This window comes from Ailuropoda melanoleuca, chromosome 1, assembly GCF_002007445.2.
Source record: "Ailuropoda melanoleuca isolate Jingjing chromosome 1, ASM200744v2, whole genome shotgun sequence".
NCBI lineage: Eukaryota > Metazoa > Chordata > Mammalia > Carnivora > Ursidae > Ailuropoda > Ailuropoda melanoleuca.
The window spans coordinates 39,539,787-39,565,191 of record NC_048218.1 but is presented as its reverse complement, the minus strand read 5'-3'; the positions used below and the strand labels follow the sequence as shown (position 1 = coordinate 39,565,191).

The window sequence follows — 25,405 nt, the reverse complement described above, 5'->3', positions numbered from 1 at the left end:
TCCAAAGAAAGAAAGCTCTTGAAAACTTGCTATTCAAGTGTCTGGCATGAGTGCCTGTTATGTGGTTAGGGCCCAATAAATGATAGAGGTTATTGCCATTATTAATATTTTCATGTTAAGAATGTTTATTCACAATTATTAAATGTGATTGAGGTTTCCGGAGACAGAATTTGGACTCCAAAATGTCCATTCCTTTTGAGATCCCAGAGCAGTTTGCAAGCTTCTACCATTATTGCAAACATTATTGCTTCCTATAAAAAACAGACAGCTGAGCCACTCTTTAGGACAGTGGTCTTCTATAGTTTATTATTACACTAAACCTATTTCTAATATCATCATTACTAAAACACTTCACCCTTAAAACAAGCAAACAGACTAAGGAAAGTTCTCATACTTTTCTTGCTTAGGCATAAGGAAAACAGTAAAAGTAACTGTAAGACTTATTAAAATATGTTAGGAAATAAGGTTGTGTCAGAATCATTTTGTGTAGTCAATTTGGTTACATTTTAATGAAGGCTTACCTCAAAGGGCGGGCTAGGCTATATGATCATCCTGTTTTGATTTATCTCTAGTAGATTGTAAGGTAAGGAACTAGTAAGGTAGGGAAATTAAGTATTCCTTTTCAAGGCAAAGGAAACATTTTTAAAAATAAGGTAAAAGTTAAAATTTCCCCCCCAAAATGAAGTTTTTTCTTGCAAACAATTAACAAATTACAAAGTTTTTTCTTGTAAACAACTACAAAACAATTTGACTTTGCTCACCTCAAGGAAATCAATTTGGAAGCAATTTACTAGCATCAGAATTCGCAAAGACCATTATAAAATGAGCTGTCAGAAGCAAAGCCTCAAACATTTTAAACAAGCACTGGTTTTAAATAGCCTTGAAAGTGTGCTTACTGTTACCTCCCATACCTAGCAGCCCTAGGGAGTATATGTATTCCTTAATAATCTGAAAATTCAATAGTCATTCTCAACTAAAACCAATCAGATTCATTGCAATTAAGTAAAATCATATAAATTGTTTTTCTATCCACACGAAATTTGGGGAACAATACAAATATGAACATACACATATCCTCAAGTAAAATAGCCTGTTCACTGTGGGAGCTTTGGCTGCTGACTTTTAACTGCTGACCCCAGAGGTTCCAGGAATCAGGTGATGCAGGATACAAGGCACATAATCCCTTCACACCAATAATTAAGGGCAACATACAGAGTAACTGGGCTGTGTCAAGAAAACCAGATAATAAACACATGCACACGTGTTAAGCTACACTACTTTACAGCTCGTTCTGTGCAAACACAATAATTTACATTTCCATTTTACCAGCATGAGTTGCCCTAAGGATAGCAAAAAATAAAAAGGCCTAGCCGGAGAGGGCAAGGGGACAGGATCTTAGGAGGTGAAACACATTTCTTTCCTTTTGAAGCAATATTATAGGATTTGTAACAAGGCTGGAGGGAATAGTTCATAACTAGAGCTTTTTAAAGTAATACCAAATAAATGATCTGAAATAAACCAGCTGCAGCATTAAGACACAGAAAGTTTATGACATGCATATAAGTTATTTTATGCCTTTATAGCTAGGATGAAATGCATTTCTTTTTTGCTTGTCTGTCATAAAGATATTGTGCATTTGAAGAAAATTAAAGTTTTAACCAACCCCACCAGAAAAACCAACAGTTAAAACAGATTGGAGTGATAGAGAACCTGCTTACAATTGGGATACAGAAATTTATCATTGTTCCAAATTAATGAGATTTACAATCTTGATATAAAAAAAGTATAATTTTGCTCTAAAGACAATATTTACATTGACTAACTCAAATTAAGAACAACTTAATCCACAGGAATGTAACTGCTCTAATTTGTGCACGGCAACTGTGACTCTGTTTTTTGGGATCATGAAAAAAGCTAGACAAGTATCCTGTGATTTGCTCATTCATTCTTTTAAGACTTTGGAGTTGGTAACCTAACTAAGCGGAAATGATGAGATGCTGCTATTAGGAAGGTACTACTTTGGCTTTTGTGAATTATTCTGTAATGACTGCAATGAGATGGAGAAAACAAACAATGCCCTCCGTAAAGCCTGTCACTGTGTTCATATCACATCAATTTACATTCCTTTTTTTTTTTTTTTTTTTTGCAAGCTACTGTATGCCCCTTGCATGTTGGCAACAGGTAATCAAGCTTTTACTTGAGTTATAACTAGATCTATAATTTTTAGATGCAAAGCCAGTGGCTGATACGAAGTATGATGCTGAATTGAAAATCATTTTACAAGGCAACGGTGAATGCCAAAGAAAGTAATGCTTACAAGACCACATTAGTTATATCGAGATTATTTGAGAGCACGTAAGTATGAGTATAGTGTGCACTAATTTCCATAAGAAGATGCTATTATTCCCTTTGAGTCCACTGATTAGTAATTGCCACATTAAACTGAGCCATAGTTTGGAAAATCAAAATGCCTGGGATGATTTGTTTTGGAAGGAAGAAGGAGAAGGAGAAGGAGAAGGAGAAAAAGAGTTTTCTTATTAGATATAAACACTTCATTTCCTAAAATTAAAAAAAAAAGAGTATTTCTTTTAGAAAATATTAAAAAGACACTAAACTGATTGGTATTAAAATATGAAGGAAAAGGCTTTCCTACCAGTTGGATATCATGTAACTCCAAAACATACAGTTTATTTCAAAGGCTCTCTCCTGGTTGGTTGACAAAACAGAGTAAGGCATTTCACATAAACACAGGTTGTTTATATTTATTTGAGAGTTAGGAAAGGGAAATTTTCCTATTTAGATTTTAGCAAAGGACCAAAAATGAGGAAATTGAAGATACGCTTTGCCTTTCAGCTACGCAGAACTGACTATAATCCATACTCCCCATCATGTGCATTATCTGGATAGAAACCACAGTTTATCCTTCCCTTTAGCTTAAGTATGCTGAAATGTGGCCATGTAAAAATTACTTAATGCAGAGCCATGAATTTCCTTCTCCGTTTAAAATTAATTTGCTCAATTCTTTCATCGAACTGCTTTTGCATTTTCTCTGTGAGGAAGTTTTCCTATTATAAACCAACACCTGGGAAAACTGAAATGGTAAAAGCCAAAGCACCAAAACATCTTAGGAACTTACAATGTCCATTCCCGAAATGAAGCCTTTTTTCATCTGCACTGTGTTTTGACTTGTTATAGCCACAGAACCTGGAGGTAAGTCAAGGGAAGAGAACACAGAAAGAAAATATACTTAACGCAATTATCTATGCTCAGAATGTGCAAAGCACAAAAAATAAAGCGTTTTCCTCAAACAATTAAATGCTTTAGTGAAAGTTTAATGACTTCATATTTTCTAAATCCTTTATAGAAAGCCCCTTTCTCTGGGGACTCTGGAAAGCTGCCTAATGAGGAGATATGTAGAGTTGCTTCCCCACTGTGCAGACCCCTTCAGTTCAGTCTTTATAATGGCCTTAGAAAGTGTTTATAGTGTTTTTTTGTTTTTTTTTTTTTAACAACTGCTGTTAGAATGAATGGAGGGTAAAGTCTCCATTGTTAGTGATTAGCGCTGTGCCCTGTTACCAGTGTTCTGGGTGAGAAAGTGGCAGGGAAATCTGGGGCGTATTTGAAGAGTGAGAGGATAATTGGAAAAAGAAAGTAAAAACTGCAAGTGAGGTCAAAAGAGAGAGCAGAGAAGTGGAATGTGTTAAAGAGTGGGGCAGTAATTTAATGGAAGAAAGAAAATCAAAACTGACGATGAAGAAACAAAAGAATGGAAGGGGAAGAAAGAAAGATCTAGATCTAAGTGGAGACATGCTTATTAGAATACTTCATGGACCACACTCCAGATTTTAGCGGCCGCTGAAGGGAGCAGGCAAAGCAATAATGAAAATAAGTGGTAAAGGAGACTGCAAACTCACCTCCCTATCAAGACGTAGGTAACGACCGTGAGCAGGATAATCGCCACGGCCGCTGAAATGGCAATCATCACCACTTGGCTGTTTTCCCCAGAGATGGAGAAAGCTGTGGGGTGGAGGAGAAAAATAAGAAAAAGCCAGGCATTAACATACCATAACTAACATCTGCACGGAAAAGCCATATTTACTCTGCTTTTACCTGAAATATGGCTGACTGCCTACGACAGAATTCTTCACTAGGTGTAAAAAAAAAAAAAAAATAGACATTTCCTCCAATGGTTCTTGAAATTTCTAATTTATAAGATAAAATACTCTGTTTCAATGGCATCAATTAAACACACCTTAAGTTCCTACTGTGTGAAATATCCTCGACTGGTTTTCTCTATCCTGACTGCAAAGAAACTCATTGGATAAACCAGAAGTTACCAGAGGCACATAGATAGAAAACAGGTAAGATTTGCAGGAACAAAATGATAAAAGCTTTCTAATCAAGCTTGTTTAGCCTCCAATATCTAGTTATTTAAATGTTTTACAACACACACCACCAACAAATTGTTCTTTTCCCTGTATTTCCTACCTTTGTGAATGGCCCATCACTCACTCACTCACTCACTCTCACTCACTCACTCACTCACTCACTCACCTAGACAAGGTGTTGGAAAAATGGCCCAAGGGTCAAGCCTGGCCTGCCACCTGTTTTTGTAAAGCCCAGGAGCTTACAATGTTTTTATATTCTTTTAATGGTTGTAAAAGGTCAAAAGAAGATTTTTTGACATGTAAAAATTATATAAAATTCAAGTTTGGTGTCCGTGAGTAAAATTGCATTGGAACACAGCCACATTCATTGTGTATTGTCTTTGGCTGTTTTTACGCTACAATAGCCAAGCTGTGTAGGAGGAACAGAGACTACACACACAAAGCCTAAAATATTTATTATCTAGCCCTTGACAGAGTAAGTTTACTGACCCTTGAGCTAGACCAATTCTTCTCTAACTTCAGCATTCATTCAAACCCCTTGAGAATCTTTTGGAAAAGTGGTTTCTGATCCAGTTGGTCTAGAGTGGAGACTGATACTGTGCTTTTCTTGGGAGTTCCCAGTGATGCAGCTGCTGCAGATTTCAGTCCACATTTTGAGCAGCGAGGATGTAGACCATAAATATGAAGTCATCTTGTCTTCTCCCTCTTCTGATCATTCAATATCCAGTCAATCACCAAACCCTTCAAATGTTTTAGTTTGTGTCTTCATTTCTCTTCTGGATTACAATTAGATATTCCTAATTGGTCTCTATTTGCATGGCCACCAGAGTATTCCTTCTAAACCATGAATTTGACCATGTCATTCTCATGCATAAAAGTTTTGCAGGGCTCTCCGTCACTTTTAAGATAAAATGCAAATTCCACGGCAGAGAAGGTAAAGCCATTTAAGATCCTGTTCCTTGCCTACACCCCCAGCCTCATCTGCTAACAAACTCCATAAGCATCCTGATCTCTAGGCTTTCTAAAATATTCACGGCTCCTGGAACAAACCCTTTCACATGCTCATATTTTAATATATATTGTTCTTGTAGTGAATGCCAGCACACAAATGAGTGAGTGATGTATCAAAAGAACTTAGAAGAGAGAGTTTGATTATTTGAATACCATCTCCTCTCCAGGAGCCGATATTGAATGTTCAGCCTGATCAACATCTAACTTTGGAAGGTCTTCTTGAAAATAATGCTGCTTTAAGAAAAGCTAAGTGATACAAATGAAGAGACATGGCAGATAGGATGTGAGAAGTCCTGTCAGCATCTGAAAAAAAGAGCTCAACGTGTGGCAGGATGGCATACTCATAATATAAACTGCTCCAAGCACTTTACTTTTTACTACCAGCAAACTGTTGTTTACAGCACTGTGGCAGTCATGGGAGTGCCTGCTCAGATCTCCCTGCTGCCAAGCCTGCAGCGGGCAGACAGCCTCCAGCTGCTGCCCCTTCAGGACCCACCACAGCCCTCATGCATGGGCCACGCTCCCCTCGATGATTAACCACCCCCAGGAGACTGGAGCCAGGCCCTCCCAGCTCAGCGCAGGACTCCTCAATGGCAGTCCTCATTCTGGGGCTCCCTGTGGGCTTCTGAGACCCTCAGAGCTTCACTGCTGTCTGAGTCTTCCTCTTGACTCTTCTCTCTCCCTCCATCTCTTCATAGATAGCGGACCTACATCCCAGCCTGAGGTGCTGCTTGACCCGTTCTGCTCTTCCCGCCTGTTTCCCCTACCTGCATTTCCCCCCATAAAGCTCTTGTAATTCCATCTTCACATCTGCCTCCCAGAAGACCTAGACTGATACATACCCATGCATGGGATATAGATCTGTGAGTAGTCTGCAAAATAACTTAACCCAGTGATTCAATAATGCTCCATAAACCTATAATAGTAACTCTATCCATTTTGTACCCTGAAATAACTTATAAAGAGCAGCAAGTTCTACATTCTCTGTATATTTTTGCCAGTCGAAAAAATAAAAGTCTGTGAAACTGGGAGGGGAAACATGATAGAAGAAAGAGGACCTCTCGATTTTTTTTCTGCCACAGGCAGGATTAAACTAGGACATCTCTGCAATTTCCTCTAGCTCTAAATAGCTATGAATCCTGGAGACTATCTAAAGCACATAATCAAACTGATTGTTTTTGCTGGTGAAATCGGCAAACATTTTAATGAGTAATATTGACTAAATGCATAATAAGGTTGTCCAGTGATTTTACGTGGCACGCTGCTAAACATTGATATCTATTACATGTCTTAGAAACTCATTTTAAATATTTTTTCCCACAAACAAACTGCTTCCCCTATTTCCAGTCACTTCCCATTCTGGTACATCCTGCACCTACTGTCGGCTTTCTCTCCCTAGAGTAGGGTGGTTAAGGGCTCATTCTCGGGAACTAGAATGCCTGGGTTTGCACTTACTAGCTGTGTGACATAAGGTCACTGTTGGGAGGGTTACATGGGCTAACACAGTTAAAACACTTAAAACAGTGTCAGGCCCATAGTAAATGCTTAATAAATGTTACATATTTTTATTGTTTCATTTCCCCAGTGAAAAACTGGCAAAAAGTGCTGTGGATTCAGTTTCTGCCCACTGAGGGTTTCTAGACAGTTGACTGTGTTTTCCAAGCAGGCCACAGTTTCGTACTCTTCATACTCCTTGCTTTGGAGATGTTGCCTGGACTCTAGGGAAGCCCCTTTTACTCCTATAAACTCTGCAACTTCAACCATATACATATATATATTTTAAATGTGCAATTGCAGCCCTGGATCAGTACCCCAAAACTTGGAGATTCTAGGCTCATTGATCCCACTTATTGGCTATGCAACCTGAGAAAAAAACATAAAAACTCTGTGTCCTAGGCCACCTATAAAGGAAATAATAGTATATGAATAGCTTATGGAACAGGACCAGATAAAATGCTTCTGAGAATGCTTAATATATTATCACATAAATACATGGGTTCTAGAATCAGAGCCATCATTTACCAATGGTATGGTTTTGGAAAGCTTACTTAAATCTCCCTATTTCTCAGTTTTCTCTTCGGTAAGAGGAAGATGATAATCACTGTAAAAAGTAAGATATTTTAACCAAGTTCAAAAAATATTATCTAAATTCCAGGTAAAAATACTCTTTGTTCTACCGAGAACTATCTACATGTGTTATGAATGGGAACTTTTCATATAATTTTTAAACATAAAAACTAGAAAAAATTAAAAAATAAAAAGTATAATAAACAGTGAACTGTTAAAGAAATCCAAATATAAGTCTTTTATGTATATATATATGTATATGTATATTTTAATATCAAATATAACAAGACTCTTAAGTTCTTAGAATTTTTATGAAGATATCATTTTGACAAAAAAAAATAGAAAGTTAGGGGCACCTGCATGGCTCAGTCCGTTAAGCGTTCAACTCTTGGTTCCGGATCATGTCAGTATCTCAGGGTTGTGAGATCAAGCCCCGCATCAGTCTGTGCACTCAATGGGGAGTCTGCTTGAAGATTCTCTCTCTCTGCCTTCCCCCCACCACTCTCTCTCTCAACTAAATAAATCTTAAAAAAAAATAGAAAGTTGATTTTTGTCTTTTTTCCCCCCAAGACAAAAGATGCCTTTTTTTCTCATCTATAGTTAAAGTCTGGGAGAATTCTATGGTGAAGCAACAAGAATAAACTGATTTTTTTAAAAAATCAAACTGAGGGGAGCCTGGATGGCTCAGTTGGTTAAGTGCCTGCCTTCTGCTCAGGACACGATCCCGGGGTCCTGGGATTGAGCCCTATGACCTACCTGCTCCCTGCTCAGCAGGGAGTCTGTTTCTCCCCCTCCCTCTGCCCCGTCCCTGCTCTTGTGTGTGTGCTCTCTCTCTCTCAAGTAAATAAATAAAATCTTTAAAAATAAATAATAAATAAAAATAAAAATCAAACTGCAAACTACAAGATTTTCATAAATGAGGAAGAGGATGTTAAAAAGCTCATCTTGGGGTGCCTGGGTGGCTCAGTCTTAAGCGTCTGCCTTCGGCTCAGGGCATGATCCCGGTGTTATGGGATCGAGCCCCACAACAGGCTCCTCTGCTATGGGCCTGCTGCTTCCTCTCCCACTCCCCTGCTTGTGTTCCCTCTCTCACTGGCTGTCTCTCTCTCTGCCAAATAAATAAGTAAAGTCTTTAAAAAAAATAAAAATTAAAAAAATAAAAAGCTCATCTTTTCCTTATCTCCTTTTATCTGCTCTATCAATCAGTGGAAGTATCACAAATATAAAACTTATTTAGCAAAACCCCAACACCCTGCAGTTTTCAAATGGAAGATTTCTTAAACTTCAGACACTGAAGCCTCATTACAGGTTCTTGCAGAATGCCGCCACAGCAGTATCTGTAGTAAATCTGGAATCACATTCATATATAGGAATTTGTTGTTCCTTTTACAAATTTACATATCAGATAGAGTTAAGTGCTGATTAAGAACATGCATATGTGGAATGTAATGAAGGTTTATCTAATGGTGATCTGACCCTCCTGTCCCTCAATACGCCTAATTTCTACCACAGGATATAACGAACTTTGTTTTTTTCTCTTCCTGGGATTTGTGATCTTTCTTAGTAAAGCAAATACAGATTTTGCTGTTGCTAACTTACATATCATTTAAAAGTTTGAAAAAGAAATTCAATTCGTAATCATTTCAGAACAAAAAACTTTTCTGCAGGGAGCCTGACAGACTCAGTCGGTGGAGCATGCAACTCTTGATCTTGGGGTTGTGAGTTTGAGCCTCTTGCTGGGTGCAGACATTATTTGAAAATAAAATCTTTAAAAAAAAAAAACGAAAAGAAAAATGAAACTTGTGTTGCATTATTTAAACAAAAAGATTTAGAACAGATTTAGAACTACTAATGTTAAATTACAATTAAATTTTGTTATTGAGTCATCTAGAATTTTAACTTTAGAGGCGCTGGGGTTGCTCAGTTGGTGAAGCATCTGCCTTCGCCTCAGGTCGTGATCAGGGATCAAGTCTGGCATCAGGCTCTCTGCTCAGCAGGAAGCCTGCTTCTCCTCCCTCTGCCTGCTGCTCTGCCTACTTGCGCTCCCTCTCTGTCAAATAAATAAATAAAATCTTTAAAAAAATAAAATAAAATTTTAAATTTGTTTTTAAAACTTGTTCAGATGTACTTTCATGGTATTTTGTAACATTTTGATTCTAATGTTCTCAGAGAACGATTTCTCCTTGGAGTCTAGTCCTGGAGTGAAGATTGTCCATAGAGGAGTCCTGCATTAGGCAGGAAAGCCCTGGCTCCAGTCCCCTTGTGGTGTTCAGTCATCGAGGGGAGCGTGGCCCATGCATGAGGGCTGCGGTGGGTCCTGAAGGGGCAGCAGCTGGAGGCTGTCTGCCCGCTGCAGGCTTGGCAGCAGGGAGATCTGAGCAGGCACGCCCGTGACTGCCGCAGTGGGGTAAACATGTACATCCATCACAGGAGGATTAGGAGAGGTCTTGAAGCATAGATTTGCACTTTGGAGGATCGCAGCTCCCCTTTGAGTTAAAACAATTGTCATGTTTCAGCTGTGAGCTGATGATTTCTAAGAACACTAGATTTTCAATACCTTGCAGAAGGTACACCTTGTTATTGTAAGCAGCATTTCTAATCACCTGACCAAAAGTGTGCAATAAAATAACTATTCGGTAGAGTATTATATTAGCTCAAACAGTTCTTATAATCTGTGTTAATCCTTAATATTTCTATTAGGTATGGATTGTGGGCATAATAAAAATATTACTGCACCAAAGCCAACGATATTTAATGTCATGAACAAAATATTTAGATAGGAAATATACATGTTAGGAGAAATGGCAAATTGGGACAATCAAAAGAGATCACTGGGTTTCCTTTCAAGACAGTGTTGGCCATTGTCAGACCCTCCTTGGGTAACCTGTTTCTAAAGGGCGTTCATCTTATATTGTCTTTCTAAGTGAAAACAACTGAATTTAAGATGCAGGGAACTGCGTGATGTATACAGTTTTTTTCCATTACAATTAAAACATAACATTCACTAGAGACACAAATGGTTTATGTGCAGTAGAAAAGATGACTCCAATTATTACATTTATTGTCCTATAAGATATTAAACAGTTTGGGACAAATTAATAAATTTGTAAGTATTCCCTATTGCCTATATACATTCATGCACAAATATGTTTTAATATGTATATTTATATCTGTTCTTCAAATTTTCCTTTTTCCAGTTTAATCTAAAAAAATAAATAAATGAACCAGTTTAATCTTTTGTAGAATATAATGAACATAAATAAAATATAGATAAATATATTATAGTCTCTTCATTAATAAACTAAATAAAATCCTTAACTTGAACGTGTATTCACTCTGTATTAGTACCATGGCCATGATAGCACATTTTTAAAAATTATATTTTAGCGGAAGGTTTTTCTAATATGAAGCAAATGGCATTTGAAGAAAAGAAAAATGCTACTGGGAAAATGTTTGCCAATTTTAGACCAATTTATGCCAAATTTGGTGTCAGACGCACAAGACTATCCAAACTGCTTGTGAATGTAAATGAGGTGATAAATTAGGTTTTAGAAAATCCTTAATATCCAAGTGACAGAAGATTGAATGTGTTAAGGATTAAAACAATATTAAAATCCTCATGGATCAGCAAGTTTCGCTTTTGTAGTTCACTGAATCATGCAATGAACCTAGAACATCTGGATTAACAGGTACTGGGGTATGTTACCATATTCTATAATGTTCCTCAAAGCAATTTATGGTCCATAGAGGACCAGTAGCATTCCAGGCATTAGAATACGTTTGATTTGTAGAATAATAATAAAAAAAAAAAAACACCAATGCACACCCACACAAACACAAATCCGCAGACTCGATACCATACAAATTGTTAAATATTTCAAGCAATTTACTTTCAGTGTTTCTCAATACCGAAATATTATCTAAATTTTAACCAAGTTAAAATTTAGAGAGAATGAGAATGAATTATCAGACACCTTTACAACAGCCCCACCCCTATACACTACACTGAAATAATACATACAGTCCGGGCTAGTTTCAAACTCAAACTTGCGACTGTTGGTCCCGTATCCAGCTGCTGTTCGGGCTCGGATTTGGAATACATAAGTAGTGTCAGGCTTGAGGCTACTGATGGTAACATTCGTGCCTCTTGCCCTCAGAATGGTATAACTTGTCTCTTGCTCCTGCTTTGAGGTAAGAAAAATCATGTTAAAATCAAATCTTCATAATGCTATCAAATGATAAAAAAGGTGAACCACTCAAAACCAGTTCTTTCAGATTTTAACACAGAGCCTAGGACATATAAAAGAGACAACAATCGTTTCACTCTCTGAATCCAATAGAGGCATCTTATAAGCTAAAAATATTTACAGAATCTTCCAACGTGGCTAAAACGATTTGTGTCCTGCACATAAAGCAGGAAGTTTTCATTCTTACCAATTTGTGAATATGCAAGTGAAATTTCTTCCAAGCCAAGTCCGAAAGGAAGCTTAGATCTAATTTCAAAAAATAAACTTACAAAGAGGAAAATACCCCCTTTGAATTAAACTTAATAGGAATGCCTTACTGATTCTCAGAAAAATATTTTTATCAATTGTAAAATATTAAACTTAAAAAAGGTCCAGGTTTTACATATAGCTCTACATTCATAACTTTCTCAGCATCAGTTATACGTGCACTGTATTTAATCTTAGTCACTGTGGTTTAGTAGAGACAAATATCTTCAGATCGAAGTCTAGAGATATTTCCCCAAAGGATCTCCTCCAGGGAACTTACATTGTATGTTAGGAGATTCACAGTACACATTAACAGGAAAGTCTTTTTTGTGTCAAGTCTTGTGTAGAAAAAGTGGATTTACACAGAACTGTGTTTTTCCCCTAAGGCACATTAATACACACTGAGTATTTTATGGGTGACCTGATTTTGAACAATGATGGAATGTCCCTGCCCCAGAGTGGATATCCTTAACCAAAACGACATAGAATATTACAGAAGAAGTGTACATTACAGATGCTTTGTAAAGATGCTAATTAGGTACTAGGTAGCATTTAAATTGGTATATTAAAAAATGAAAAGGATCAAATATATTTATTTTACAAGAATAATTACTTAATTTGTTAAAAAAACTGTTGAACCTACACCCAAAACTCAACTCTGCCCATCCTCATTGGTGTACTAGTCAGGAAAGACCTTATAGAGCTTAAATTCTAGGGCAACATTCAAAATATTTCCAAGCATTATATATATTTGGGAATAATTTTTAAATTTATGTATGAATAATATAAATATTTTTATAAATAGATATTAAAGATAATATCACATGCATGTTTGTATCAAATTTTAAAATGTTTAGGGAATAGTGAATAGATTCAGCCATTTTTTCCTATATTGGTTAATATTATTTTACTACAAGAATGTTCATTGTGCTTTGTTGGTATAATTTGAAAGAAGTTCAGAATTTTTTTTTATGTTTGTAAAAAATAGGAGTATAAATTGACTGCATTTTTGAATAGGGTCCTGCAGATCTAAAGGTCGGGTGCTTCCTGGCTTTGCTTTACAGATGTATCATTACCTTTCTTTTTATTTTGTTGCATCGTTTATAAAACATGTATTCTAATATTTGCCCAATCTCGTCACACTTTTAAAAATAGAAGATCATGATCAGATGAGTATTTCACTGTACTACAGTGGAGCACCGAAAGCTAGGATATACGTTATTTATACTATGACTTCAGCACAATGAAGTTGATTAGGTCTCTCTTTTCTTTTAATGAAAGAGATATCCCTTTTTATTGCATGGGGGCAGTATGAAAAAAAAATGGCATCACACTTGTGAAATACATTAACCTCAATAAGGAAAATAGCTACACAATGCAAATGAATGTTTCTACATTACTCTTTTTGGCACAACTGATCATACCACTAATTCTCATTTCTCTAATAATCCATTCTCACGTAGAGCAAGGCATGTAATACAGAGAAACCCACTAAAGGAGGAGTCATGGCTGCCAGGATTCAAAACCGAGACCTGTTTATTAGCAGCGAGGCTGTGAGAAATTTCAAATAATGCCACTGACTCTGTTTTCTTACTTGTGAATGAACTTTATTACCCAATTTCACAGGATCACCAGACAACTCAAAATTAAATAATGTATGCAGAAGTATTCTATAAAGTGTTATATAAATGCATGGCTTGCTTTTAACTCGCTTGAAAATACTTTGACAGCTCTTCACAAACATGTTTTGTTCACATTAGTAGCTATTAAACCACTCAGTTCTGGTAAGATTTGAATAGGTCTTGCTTTCAAACATCACCATAATTTATAATCAGGGAGAAATAAGTGCCATTTAGAGGCGATGAAATCCTACAGCCTAAATTCTACTTATAAATAATCATGCACCTATTTTTGTAATTGTATTACTGAACCACAATTTTATGATGTGGAGCAAACTTATCCATCCACTCCCACCTTCTAAATTACCTTGTACAGTGTCAAGGAAGCTTTTCATTGTCAGTTCAATAATACAATGGTTTTATTAGTTCAATGTTCCCATCTGTACTGAGTGAAATTCATGTGAATGTGAAGGTCAGGAAATGGTGCTTAAGGCAATGAACTAAGAAATAGCTCATCAACAGGCTAAGGAATCACTGAAATAATTGGTAGAACAGCGGTCTCAGAGGAGGAGAACATAAATGTCATTTCTAATGCCGTAACTAGATGGCTGAAGTTTGGTACTGACATCTTTGCTGTGACTTATTGCTATAGAATGGGGGATATTTAACACAATGATTTCAAAACCCCACTCTACTGATAAATCAAAGGTATCATGTGACCAGCGTTCCAAACAGCGCTCTACCCCTTCTTAGTAATGCCATTGGTTTCTTTGCAAGCACACAGCTCATAAGAAGGTCACCTCTTTCCCTATACGACCCAACCCTTTAACATCATCTCCCCACCTTTTCATAGTATTTGACCTCGTAGTCCAATATGATCCCATTAGGGTGTTCAGGTTCCTGCCAAGATAAAGAGATGCTGTTTCTGGACGTTCGATCCTTCTTAATCGTCATGACAGGCGATGGAGCTGTAGAGAAAGAACAACGGGAGGGGATAGTGGGAGGACACAAATCAATCCAATTAGGAAGGGTGGTAAAGAAGAGCAGAGAGAGAAGGGAACAAGCAAATGCAGGCTATCATTGCTCTAATCTTTTGCAAGAAAGCACTATCTCCATTTCAAAGGCTCTGGAGTATTAATCTGGCCCCATATCAAGCCTCAGCAGCTGGATTATAGCCCTGGTACATACAAGCCTATGGAAAATGAGCTGAGATTTTCAGCTGCTGGTGGACTAGTGGCAAGTGAGCAGATGTTTTCAATCTGCTACTATAATGTAAGCAATGAAATATATTTGATATATTAAAAAAAGAACAAAACATCAGGGCTACCTATTTGTTATAATGTTGCAAAGTTATTAATGCCAGATTCTGCAGCTCATTGATAACATTTTCATATGCAACTCTGTAAGAAGACTGGAATCCATTATGCACAAGGAGTCCCATGGTATCTATAAGTAATAATAATATTTAGTGTATTGTAAAATGGACAGGGTTTAGAACATATTATAGTAGGTCTTGACTTTTGACAAAAATCTCTCATGAATAAAAATATATATGTCAGGAAACAACAATTGTCTGCTTTTACATTTTTAGTTCTTAAGAAGAAAATATGTAATAAGAAGTACCAAGGAACTGACTGCACTTTGTGTCACAAATCTCTGGATATATTCTGAAGTATCTTATTGGGTGTTGACTCTATATTTTTTGTTTTGCTATTTTTTGTTATGTTTTGCTATGCATTATCAAAAGTATAGAACATGAATAAAAATCATGTTTGGATCAAACATCATAGGGTCACCCTCATTTCTAATGGAAGATTAAATATATTTTAAGTGATATCTTACTTCAAATCCTTCCACTTAAAACAAAAATGCATGCTATCCCTCAGTGCACTTCTGGTTTCAAATCTCAATCTTGGTACACTGGCCAACTGAAATATCTCACTGTGGGGTTCAGCAGCATCCTGGCCTAATGGAATGCAGCAAAATAAATTGCAAACATGAAACAAACATAAATCAAGAATTCTCAAGTACATTAACTGTTGAATTGTTTTCATTGCTAAAGGAACTATTTTCTTATAGATTTTTCTCAAGTCAAGAACAATTAGGACTCTGTGTATTTGTATTCCCTTTAAAAGCTAGCATTAGAAGTTTCGGATTTGTGAATTTGATGTTTCTGTGATTGTCACATGCTGACTTTGCATCTAACCTCTCAAATTGTTCCTGTCTATAACTGCCTTTCATTTTTATTCCTTACTTAAAAATAGTTTTCATTAAGCTTGCCTCATGACACTTTATTAGAAAGTATAAGTCTAAATGAAGAATCCACTACAATAAGTTTCCCATCCTCCTATTTCTATTATTTGTAAGATCTTGTGAGCTCTTTTGTAACTAAAGCATCATTAATTTAAAGGCCTGGAGATGATATTTAATCTTTTGCCAAGCTAAAATGTAGGTGTTGCTTTTCTGATGGAAAAGTAAATGTATTTTCTTATTCATATTTTTCTCCCATTAGCAATTACTATCATTTCATGTAACTTAACATCATTTACCTTTCATATTTAATTTTCATCTATTCATTATTATTATTTTATCTCCTGGCTTGGCTTCACCATACCCTTACCCCCTACTCCACCCCCCAACCTGTAGTGGTTTGCTTCTCTGAAATTGATTACAAGTGAAGGATAATTTATTTTGGTTATATTTAGTTAAAATTTTATAAATGTATTTGATGTTTCTAAATAGATCACTCAGTTATAAGTAAATAAAGTATGTTAATTTTTTGAGAGTTATTTTCTTTTAACCTAACCCTACTACTTAAAACAAACAAACAATTCATTATCCAATTGTTAATAGAAAAATTGTAGTCCTAATGTCCTGGGAAACAAGTTTTGCTTTTTGTACAAAAAAAACAGAGAAATTCCACTAGTTTTCCGCTGAATTAAATCCATTAATAGAGTGACTTTTAATATACACTTACAGAGCATTTCAAAGATGCTTGATGTTGGAACACTTTCCTAATAAACCCATGGAGATCCTATATTAATTCCATATCACCATGAAAACAGTTTATTTTCCCTAATAATTAAAATACATTTTCAAAGAAGTTTTGAAAATTATCATGTATGGTATCTCCCCTTTAAAAAAAAAAGAGAGAAACAAATTCATTTCAAAGAATGATTGTGACAAAGATTGTATTAACTTTTTAACGAAAACTTTGCAGGCTGTTTGGGGTCTGCCCAAATTTTACTGCTTCTGCACTGAGCAAGACTTTATAACTGTCGAAATTCTTCAAAGGTCTTTGAGCAAGCTGCAGGGCCCTGTTTGACTGTAATAAATAGTCTTTGTAATTCCACACTTACTTAAGTAGAGGCAATTGCTCGAAGCTTGTGCCATCTCTAAGTTAAATGAACCTTTGCTGATTGCTGCTTTTAGGTCCCTGTTAAGTCATTTGTTCTGCTCTTTTACTACCCGCCTCTTGTGTTGGCTGTGTGTCAGCAGTTAGAACCCAGTGCACCAGCTGGAATCCCGTAACATTTAGGTAATGCTCATCAATATTTTAATATTAATAAATAATTAACAGAAATTGTTTTTCTCTCTCCTAATAAATAATTTTAAGACATAATAAAACATACTGCAGAAAGAGATGAATTCCAGGGGCACTCCACTGTATCAATGCTTTTTAAAAGGTTTTCTAGAACACTCTTAACTCATGACTTGGAGTATAATTTATCTACACTTCCTCAGGCACTCATGGAATTTGTAATATTAATGAGAAACCATGATATGGATTACATTTCTTTAAGTTAGTTTCCAGGTATTAAAGAGTGGTTTGTTCAAAGTACTAATTTCCCAAATCCATAGAAATCCTTTATTATCATGTTGTGTAAGAGAATGTGGTATTGCAATGTATATCATAAAATAGACATGCTTTATTTTGTCTTCATTTCTTTGTTTTTTAATTTTGTAATTTGAAAGAATGATGGGTCATAGTTCCATGGAATGAAAAAAAAAATCCATTCCAAGACTAGAGAAATGCTCAGCACTAGAGTAAGAGGTACATAGGAGGAGGAGACACACAAGTCTTTCCCAGCAAACTGCAGGTGTGTAAGGTGAAGCAGCAATTACTGGTGAACACCTCGATAGTTCCAGATTGGGAGTTTTAATCCAGTGCCTCTTTTATGATACGTTAAATGATACGCTACTGAAATGACTCTCTTATCAAGATGAAGAAATTGATGACGAAGTAAGCTACTGTGAAACTGGTCCAGGCCTTTACATAGGTTAGTAAATGCAGAGTTTTGCAGGGGGGAAAAATACACACACACACACACACACACACACACACACACACACACACACACAAAGAACATGGTAAAAAGAAAAAAACAGTTGGAAGGAACTAATTTTTAGTAAGTTAATGGCCCTCTTTAAAATAATGTCTTGGTGTGTAAAATACATTTTTGTGGTATTGATATTTGAGAGGGAGCAAATATTTGATCCTTAGGTTTTGTTATTTTGGGTACAGCTGGTTACACACACGTCCTTTGGAGAATAAAAAAAGGAGACGTGATATACTTTGTAAAGTGAACCAGAACTTCCAGGTATTAAATAAAAATCTTGTGGTGCCACAGTGGACTTGCTCATGGCTCTTTCAATTAATGCTTCAATTTTTTTTTTTGTCATGACATAGGACTATACAGATATTCAGATATTTTCACCTTAGATTATCTACTAGTATGTGTTTCATAAAAGCTGGTATCAAAATGCTTTTTAATTTCTGTTCTAGGAAGACATCACTTTCTGGGAACCAAGGATTGGATGTTCACTGGGTGTTTACTTCCCTAGTTCCAGACTACTGCAACTGGCATCCTCTTGAATCACAAACATGCAACGGTTAGTCAAGAGGACAGAGAGACAAGAGAAGTATAACACTTAATAACTGAACCCCAGTTATTTATTTAAAAGGAAAGGCAAGATTTTCTCTCATTCTCAGTGTAACCTGAGCCATTGACTGTATCTAATGAAATAATAATAAAAATTACAATGAAGAAGCAAAAAAGTTTGGGCTAAAGAGATTTCCATGTAAAGAGATTGAGTTAGAAATGGGGCTTGTATGGTTTACAATTTGTATTTGAGTTACACTTGATACACTTACATGCCAAATCTACTGACAGATATGGAAGAGATTCATTATTTTAACTATGGTGTTTTTAAGCTACCTTTACTATTATTCTGAAGCTATAATATGACCCATCCTTAGAATCAGGAAGTCAAAACTTCAAACTTCAACTCCTAAAGGATCTGGTTTGGTTTGTTTGTTTTTATTGGGACATTCCTCTTTCTGGGTTTGGGAATTTCTAATGAACCTCTGAGGTATCTGTGGTTTAGAGATTGGACAAGTTAAAGTAATAACAAAAAGGGTTCAGTATTTCTTTTCTAAGTGAGCCAAAGCTTTTAAAAATTATCTCCATGGGAAAATATCATGCAGTAAATGGTTGAAAGATTTTTACTTTGAATCAGACATGCGTTTAAAAGCATTACTCCCTTAGATTTTTGTGCCATTCATTACAATGCCCATTTAAGAACATTTCCCTCTTGTTTTTTTTTTTTTTTTGGAAGTGAACCCTTCTATTAAATCCAGAAACACTTTTGGGTTTGAATTAGCATAATCATTCATAGCTTCATGTTCTCCATCTCATCATCCCTACCCTGATTTCCTCAACCTGTTGTTCTCTGGAATTTCCTATTTGGGTCTCAGGACTCACTATCTCTACAGCCTAACCAGTTTGAATTTCAGAGTTAAACTTCTTTATATATTCTCCTTCACCAAGAGCCCTGCATGCCAACCACTTCAACATTGAGCTGACGAATTTTCTTTATTCTAATTTTCCAGACTTGCTTCAGTTCAAACTCTTGCCATTTTCACCTGGATGCTAGAATTTTCATCTCAATTGTTCCAGAAATTCAGTTTTCTATACATTTTGATGACTTATTATTTTATAAAGTAAATAAACATTAACATTCTGTTCCTTCAAAATTTCATAATGTCAAATCAGTTTTTTTTCTAAACTTATTAACTAAATAAAGAGATCCAAAAGAAAGGTCTAGGAATCTACATTTTTAAGAAATTTGTATCAGAAAACTCTTAAGATCACACATTTGGAAAATTCTAGACTATAATAAGATACATACATTGAAATTCATGACATAATTATTTAAGATTCCTCATAAGACTGCAACACACATACCAGCTTTATTATTTAGTGCTCTCCTTTCAAACTAAAATTCTAAAGATAATTCCTTTGGTCATCTGTCCACAGTGTGTTGCTACACTTGCACTCTGGAACATTCAATCTCTTCCTTTTTCATCTGAAAAATCTCTTGTATTTATTATCCTTAGAAATCCATTGCTAATATAATTCCCCCATAAAGCCCTTCCTGAGTCCCTTAGGCAATACTTAATAAGCTTCTTCTGTTCTGATATACAGAATAGTTGTTCATTTTCTTATTCTTTAGCCCACCACATTGTGTTGGAATTACATAATTTACTTACCAGTATGTCTTCCCACTATATTATAAGCCCCTCAGAGTCTTCAGTGCCTAGTATCATGACAACCTTGCATAAAACTAGCTATGCAGTTTGGTTAGCTTTACAGCAAAATGTACAATATATTTTGTGGTTATTTCCTTTGAAAGATAAGTTCTATTTACCTCTTGATGTTAAAATAATAAAATTTGAACTAAAATGAAAACTATAATGTGTTTAGCAGAGATACCATTATCTATAAAATTATGTCATTAATTTTCCGTAGTAAAGAGAAAAGTAATTTTCTCAACTGAACCAATAGTGCTGGAAGAAAAACATTTTAAGGCATATATATCGAAAATAAATTTTGAGCAGTAGTGATAGAAGAAGGGTTCATTTCATAGGTGTTTATTGCATGGATTCTTCAAGAGGAGATCCCATTTTTCATTTTTTTCAGTTGCATTTCACATTCTTTATTTTTTAAATTAAGTTCCCCTTTTAATATCATTCAATATCCACACAGAATCAGAACCATCTTCAAATATGTTTAAAAAAAAAAAAAAACTAGTTTATCCCCTCCTGTGTTTCTCCTTTTTTTCTCCTATTATTACCATAGTCACAACACTTCTGACACCTTTGGTCAACAATTCTGTGGGTTTTCCCCACAGCAACCAATTCTATGACACCAGCTGGGTTTCCTACAATTTAAATTCAGACACTGTCTACTGGAGACAGCATCAAATCCCACAGGTAAAAGAAGCTGTTGCATGAGATTGCCCCCCACTTAGATACCAATTGCAAATAGTAGGCCTCCGGGTTATTCACGACTTCTGTCTGACTTGGCTACAAATCAGGGGTTCCCATGACTTCCTTCTTCAGTTTGATTTATTTGCTAAAATGGTTTACAGCACTCAGGACAATACTTACATTTATCAATTTATTAAAGAACATGATAAAAGATACAGATGAGCAGCCAGATGAAGAGATACACAGAGCAACGTCTGGGAGGGTCCCAAGCACAGGAACTTCTCTCTCCATTGGAGTTGGTGTATGACCCTCCTGGTACACGGATGTGCTCACAGACCTGGAAGCTCTCCAAACACCGAATTATTGGGATGTGTACGGAGGCTTCATCATATAGGCATGATCAATCTTAACTCCATTCTCAGCCCTTCTCCCTTCTCAAGAGAATGGGTGGCAGAGCTGAAAATTCCAAGCTTCTAATCATGGCTTGGTCTTTCCATTGACCAGTCCTCATCCAGGTGTTATTCAGAAACTCACCCAGAGTCACCTCATTAGGATAAAAGACACTCCGCATACCCAGGAAATAATAAGAGTTTTGGCATTCCTGTGTCAGAAACTGGTGTCAAAGACCAGATACTTACTATGTCAGCTTATTAACTATCTTTTTTTTTTTTTAAATTTTCTGTATTCTTGATGCTCTTGCATCTGGAGCCTTGCTGATTGGGGATAGACTGCCTCTCCCAAGCCTAGCCAATTCCTAGAAATAAGAATCAATCTAAAACCTTCTCTATCTGGATCTATTCTCTAAGAGGCACTATTTCTTTGCCCTGTTCATCCCAAGGCTAGGTACCAGACATCTAGCAAGTCCCTATACCTCAGAGTCCACTGAAATTCGAATTAGCCAATCCTAAGTCTACTTATCCTATCTTGCCTTACCTTTCCCACAGAAACCACACTAAAGGCTCTTGCCCATGCTTTCCACTTGCTCCTTCTGCCTCCTGACTGACCCTGGTATTCCTCTGTGTGGCCCTCCGTGGTGTAGTAGTCTCCCCTTCCTCTTGGAAACTGTGATTAACAAACTATCTTCTTCGTAACAATCATTTCCTGACCAATCTGTTGGTCTCACCATACAAGAATAATAATAAAAACTACATTTTAAAACAATCACAATAGTGTAATAATGTCTACAAGTTAACGCAAGCAATAGACATCTTCTCAACAGCACTATGAGCTATCTAAGAAAATATCTGGCATGCACACAGTCTTGCTATAATTTTTTGTCTCAGTCCCATCAAATCCAGAGACTTCCATGATGTACTGTCTTTGATGTCTAACCAACACTAAAGGTTAAAACCAGCCTATCACAGCTTTAATAAGATATAGTTTTAACCTCTTATGCTATTTAAGGAATGGGTATTTCTGTACTTATAAGGTTGCTATCTGTTGGTCTCCTGTGTCTCTGCTCACCAGCATCATGATTTTAGCCAGATTACATTGTTAGTTAGACACTAGACACTAAATCATAAGCTAACACTTTTATCTGGACCTACCCCTAGTTGGCACTGTTGAGGCTCAAGGTGAATCATTTTGTTCTATCTTTACCAGATCCTTTCATTTTTATAATTAAGGAAAGAAAAGAAAATGGAGAGAATGATACCATAGTTTCGTCAGTCCAGATATCTTCAAGTCATCATAGTATACCCTATTGTTCAGGATCAATTGGGGTTTGTGTCAGAAGTAATAAATAGCTGGTATCCAAGATCTATGAAGAACTTCTCAAACTCAGTACCCAAAAAACAAATAATCAAGTCAAAAAATGGGCAGTAGACATGAACAGAAACTTCTCCAAAGAAGACATACGAATGGCTAACAGACACATGAAAAAATGTTCAACATCATTAGCCATCAAGGAAATTCAAATCAAAACCACACTGAGATACCACCTTCCACCAGTTAGAATGGCAAAAATTAACAAGGCAGGAAACAACAAATGTTGGCGAGGATGTGGAGAAAGGGGAACGCTCTTACACTGTCGGTGTGATTGCAAGCTTGTACAGCCACTTTGGAAAACAGTATGGAGGTTCTTCAAAAAGTTAAAAATAAAGCTACCCTGTGACCCAGGAATTGCACTACTGGGTATTTATCCCAAAGATACAGATGTAGTGAAAAGAAGGGGCACATGCACCCCAATGTTCATAGCAGCAATGTCCACAATAGCCAAACTGTGGAAGGAGCTGTGATGCTCTTCAACAGACGAATGGATAAAATGATGTGGTCCATATATACAATGGAATATTTGTCAGCCATCAGAAAGATACCCAACATTTGCGTAGACATGGATGGAACTAGAGGGGATTATGGTAAGTGAAAGAAGTCAAGCAGAGAAAGACAATTATTATATGGGTTCACTTATATGTGGAACATAAGGAATAGCATGGAAAACATTAGGAGAGGGAAGGGAAAAATGAAGGGGGGAAATCAGAAGGGGAGATGAACCATGAGAGACTATGGACTCCGTGAAACAAACTTAGGGTTTCAGAGGGGAGGGCGGTGGGGGAATGGGTTAACCAAGTGATGGGTATTAAGGAGGGCACGTATTGCAATGAGCACTGGGTGTTATACACAAACAATGAATCATGGAACACTACATCAAAAACTAATGAAGTACTGTATGGTGATTAACATAACATAATAAAAAAAAAGAAGTCATAAAGAGCTAACTTTAATTGAGGCACCAAAATTTAAAACACACATAAACGTGCACGCACACACACACATGCACACGCATTCATGCATTTGTATGAATTCAAGTGCTTTCCTATGATAACTTCACTTTCACTTATCTATGTTCTTGGGTGAGTGAGAAATTGATTTATTCATGAAGGAATGACAACTGTCCTTATAAGTATCACGTGCATGAGTGAGCAACGATTACTTTTCATTGTTGTATGAATCATGAATTTTATAGTGCATTATCCCTCCAGAAATGTACACTGTAGAAGTATATGTTACATCTAAATATTATTGATTCTGCACGTGAAAGCAGAAAAAACATTGAGAGATTGTGCTTAGCATATGGCTTGTGTAGGTCTGGCCCATATGGCTTGTATACGCCTAGCAATTCTACCCTAAGTGCAGCAGAGAGTAACTGAAGCAGGGAAGTCCTCCTTAGGAATCATGGAGGTTGATCTCTTCCTTTAGGGAGGTAAAAGCCCAAACCTCCCATACCAGGAAATCTGCAAAGGCTGATCAAACATTGGAAATCGGATTTTCAAAATTAGCTCACACCTATTCAATTTACTTACATATAAAAATACTCATTGGCTTGAAAAATAAAAGGAGGGGGGCCAACGGAGTATTCCAGAAAATAAAATTTTTGAAAGGTCACTATATAGAACATAGAATATTTGATGACCATGAAATCAACTTCCAGAACAGCCCTACTTCTATGTTACCTTTATGCTAGGAACTTATTTATGATATGGTTATACCCTTAAAGAACACAATAGTCTTTATTTGTTAATTTGAAAGAAATCACCTGAAACAATTTTTTTGAAGATTTATTTATTTATTTAAGAAAGAAAGAGAGGGAGCGCTGGAGCACAGAGTGAGGGGCTGAGGGAGAGAAGCAGACTTCCTGCTGAGTGGGGAGCCTGACCCAGACCTGGAGCTGGATCCCAGAACCCTGAGATCATGACCTGAGTTGAAATCAAAAGTCAGACACTTAAGGGACTGAGCCACCCAGACTCCCCTCACGTGAAAGTTTTTAAGTAAAATAGGAAAGAGTTAAATGCATTTGATAATTCCATGAAACCTCCCTCATATGCGCTCTACATCTCCTCAAATTATGCATCCCAAGCCCATTATCTGATTTCAATTAAAATTTAACAAATTAAGTAATAAAAAAGAGGTTGCGTTTATTAATTTTTTGTAGTCTAGCTGTCTGAAGGATGCAGGTGGGAAATATGCTAATTCGGGTATGTTTGCATATTTATACAAACAAAATGCACACCAGGGGCGAATTACAGAGTTTCTAAAAGCAATTATGCCTGCAGAATTTCTATTTTGGCTGTAAGATTTGCATTGTTCATGTTTGCATTTAGTAATACTTCCCAAACTCATTTTATTCTAAACAAATTCCCTCTCTACTCCATATCACTTGATTAAGAAATGCAAACATTTCATTGCAATAAATAACATTTTATTCCCCACAAATAGAGATTCTAAATAATAGGCAGAAAACAAAGGGGAAATTGCAGAGGCAGACTACCTGCTTAATTTCCATGATGCCTGTGGTTTGACCTCTTTAGTTCCAGACACAAGATTAATTTATCTAAAGAATTTTTATCAAATACCTTTTGAGCTAGTATGAATTTTGGAAGAATTTGAATATTCAAGTCTATCCAAATAAGGAAAATACATCAATACATAGTTTTGCCATTATGTAAACTCCACATAATTGACCTTAGAATTTTAAGGACTGGAGCAAATTAATTTTCACATGCAACGTAAAAATTTTAGCACATTAGAAAAAAATAGCCTTAAGTTGTTCCATTT

General features: G+C 36.2%; 1 protein-coding gene across 2 annotated transcripts in view; it reads right to left on the bottom strand.

The window, feature by feature from the left end:
* Positions 1–25,405, bottom strand: part of EPHA3 (EPH receptor A3) — a 353,983-nt gene that overhangs the window by 66,082 nt on the left and 262,496 nt on the right. The window contains exons 6-9 of one of the 2 annotated variants that reach the window (XM_002928416.4): positions 14,422–14,546; positions 11,488–11,650; positions 3,915–4,017; positions 3,137–3,204 (exon numbers count right to left, since the gene is read on the bottom strand). In XM_002928416.4, the coding sequence (XP_002928462.1) occupies positions 3,137–3,204; positions 3,915–4,017; positions 11,488–11,650; positions 14,422–14,546 (459 nt within the window). The remainder of the gene's footprint in view (positions 1–3,136; positions 3,205–3,914; positions 4,018–11,487; positions 11,651–14,421; positions 14,547–25,405) is intronic. The other variant, XM_034657068.1, reaches the window with a different exon arrangement.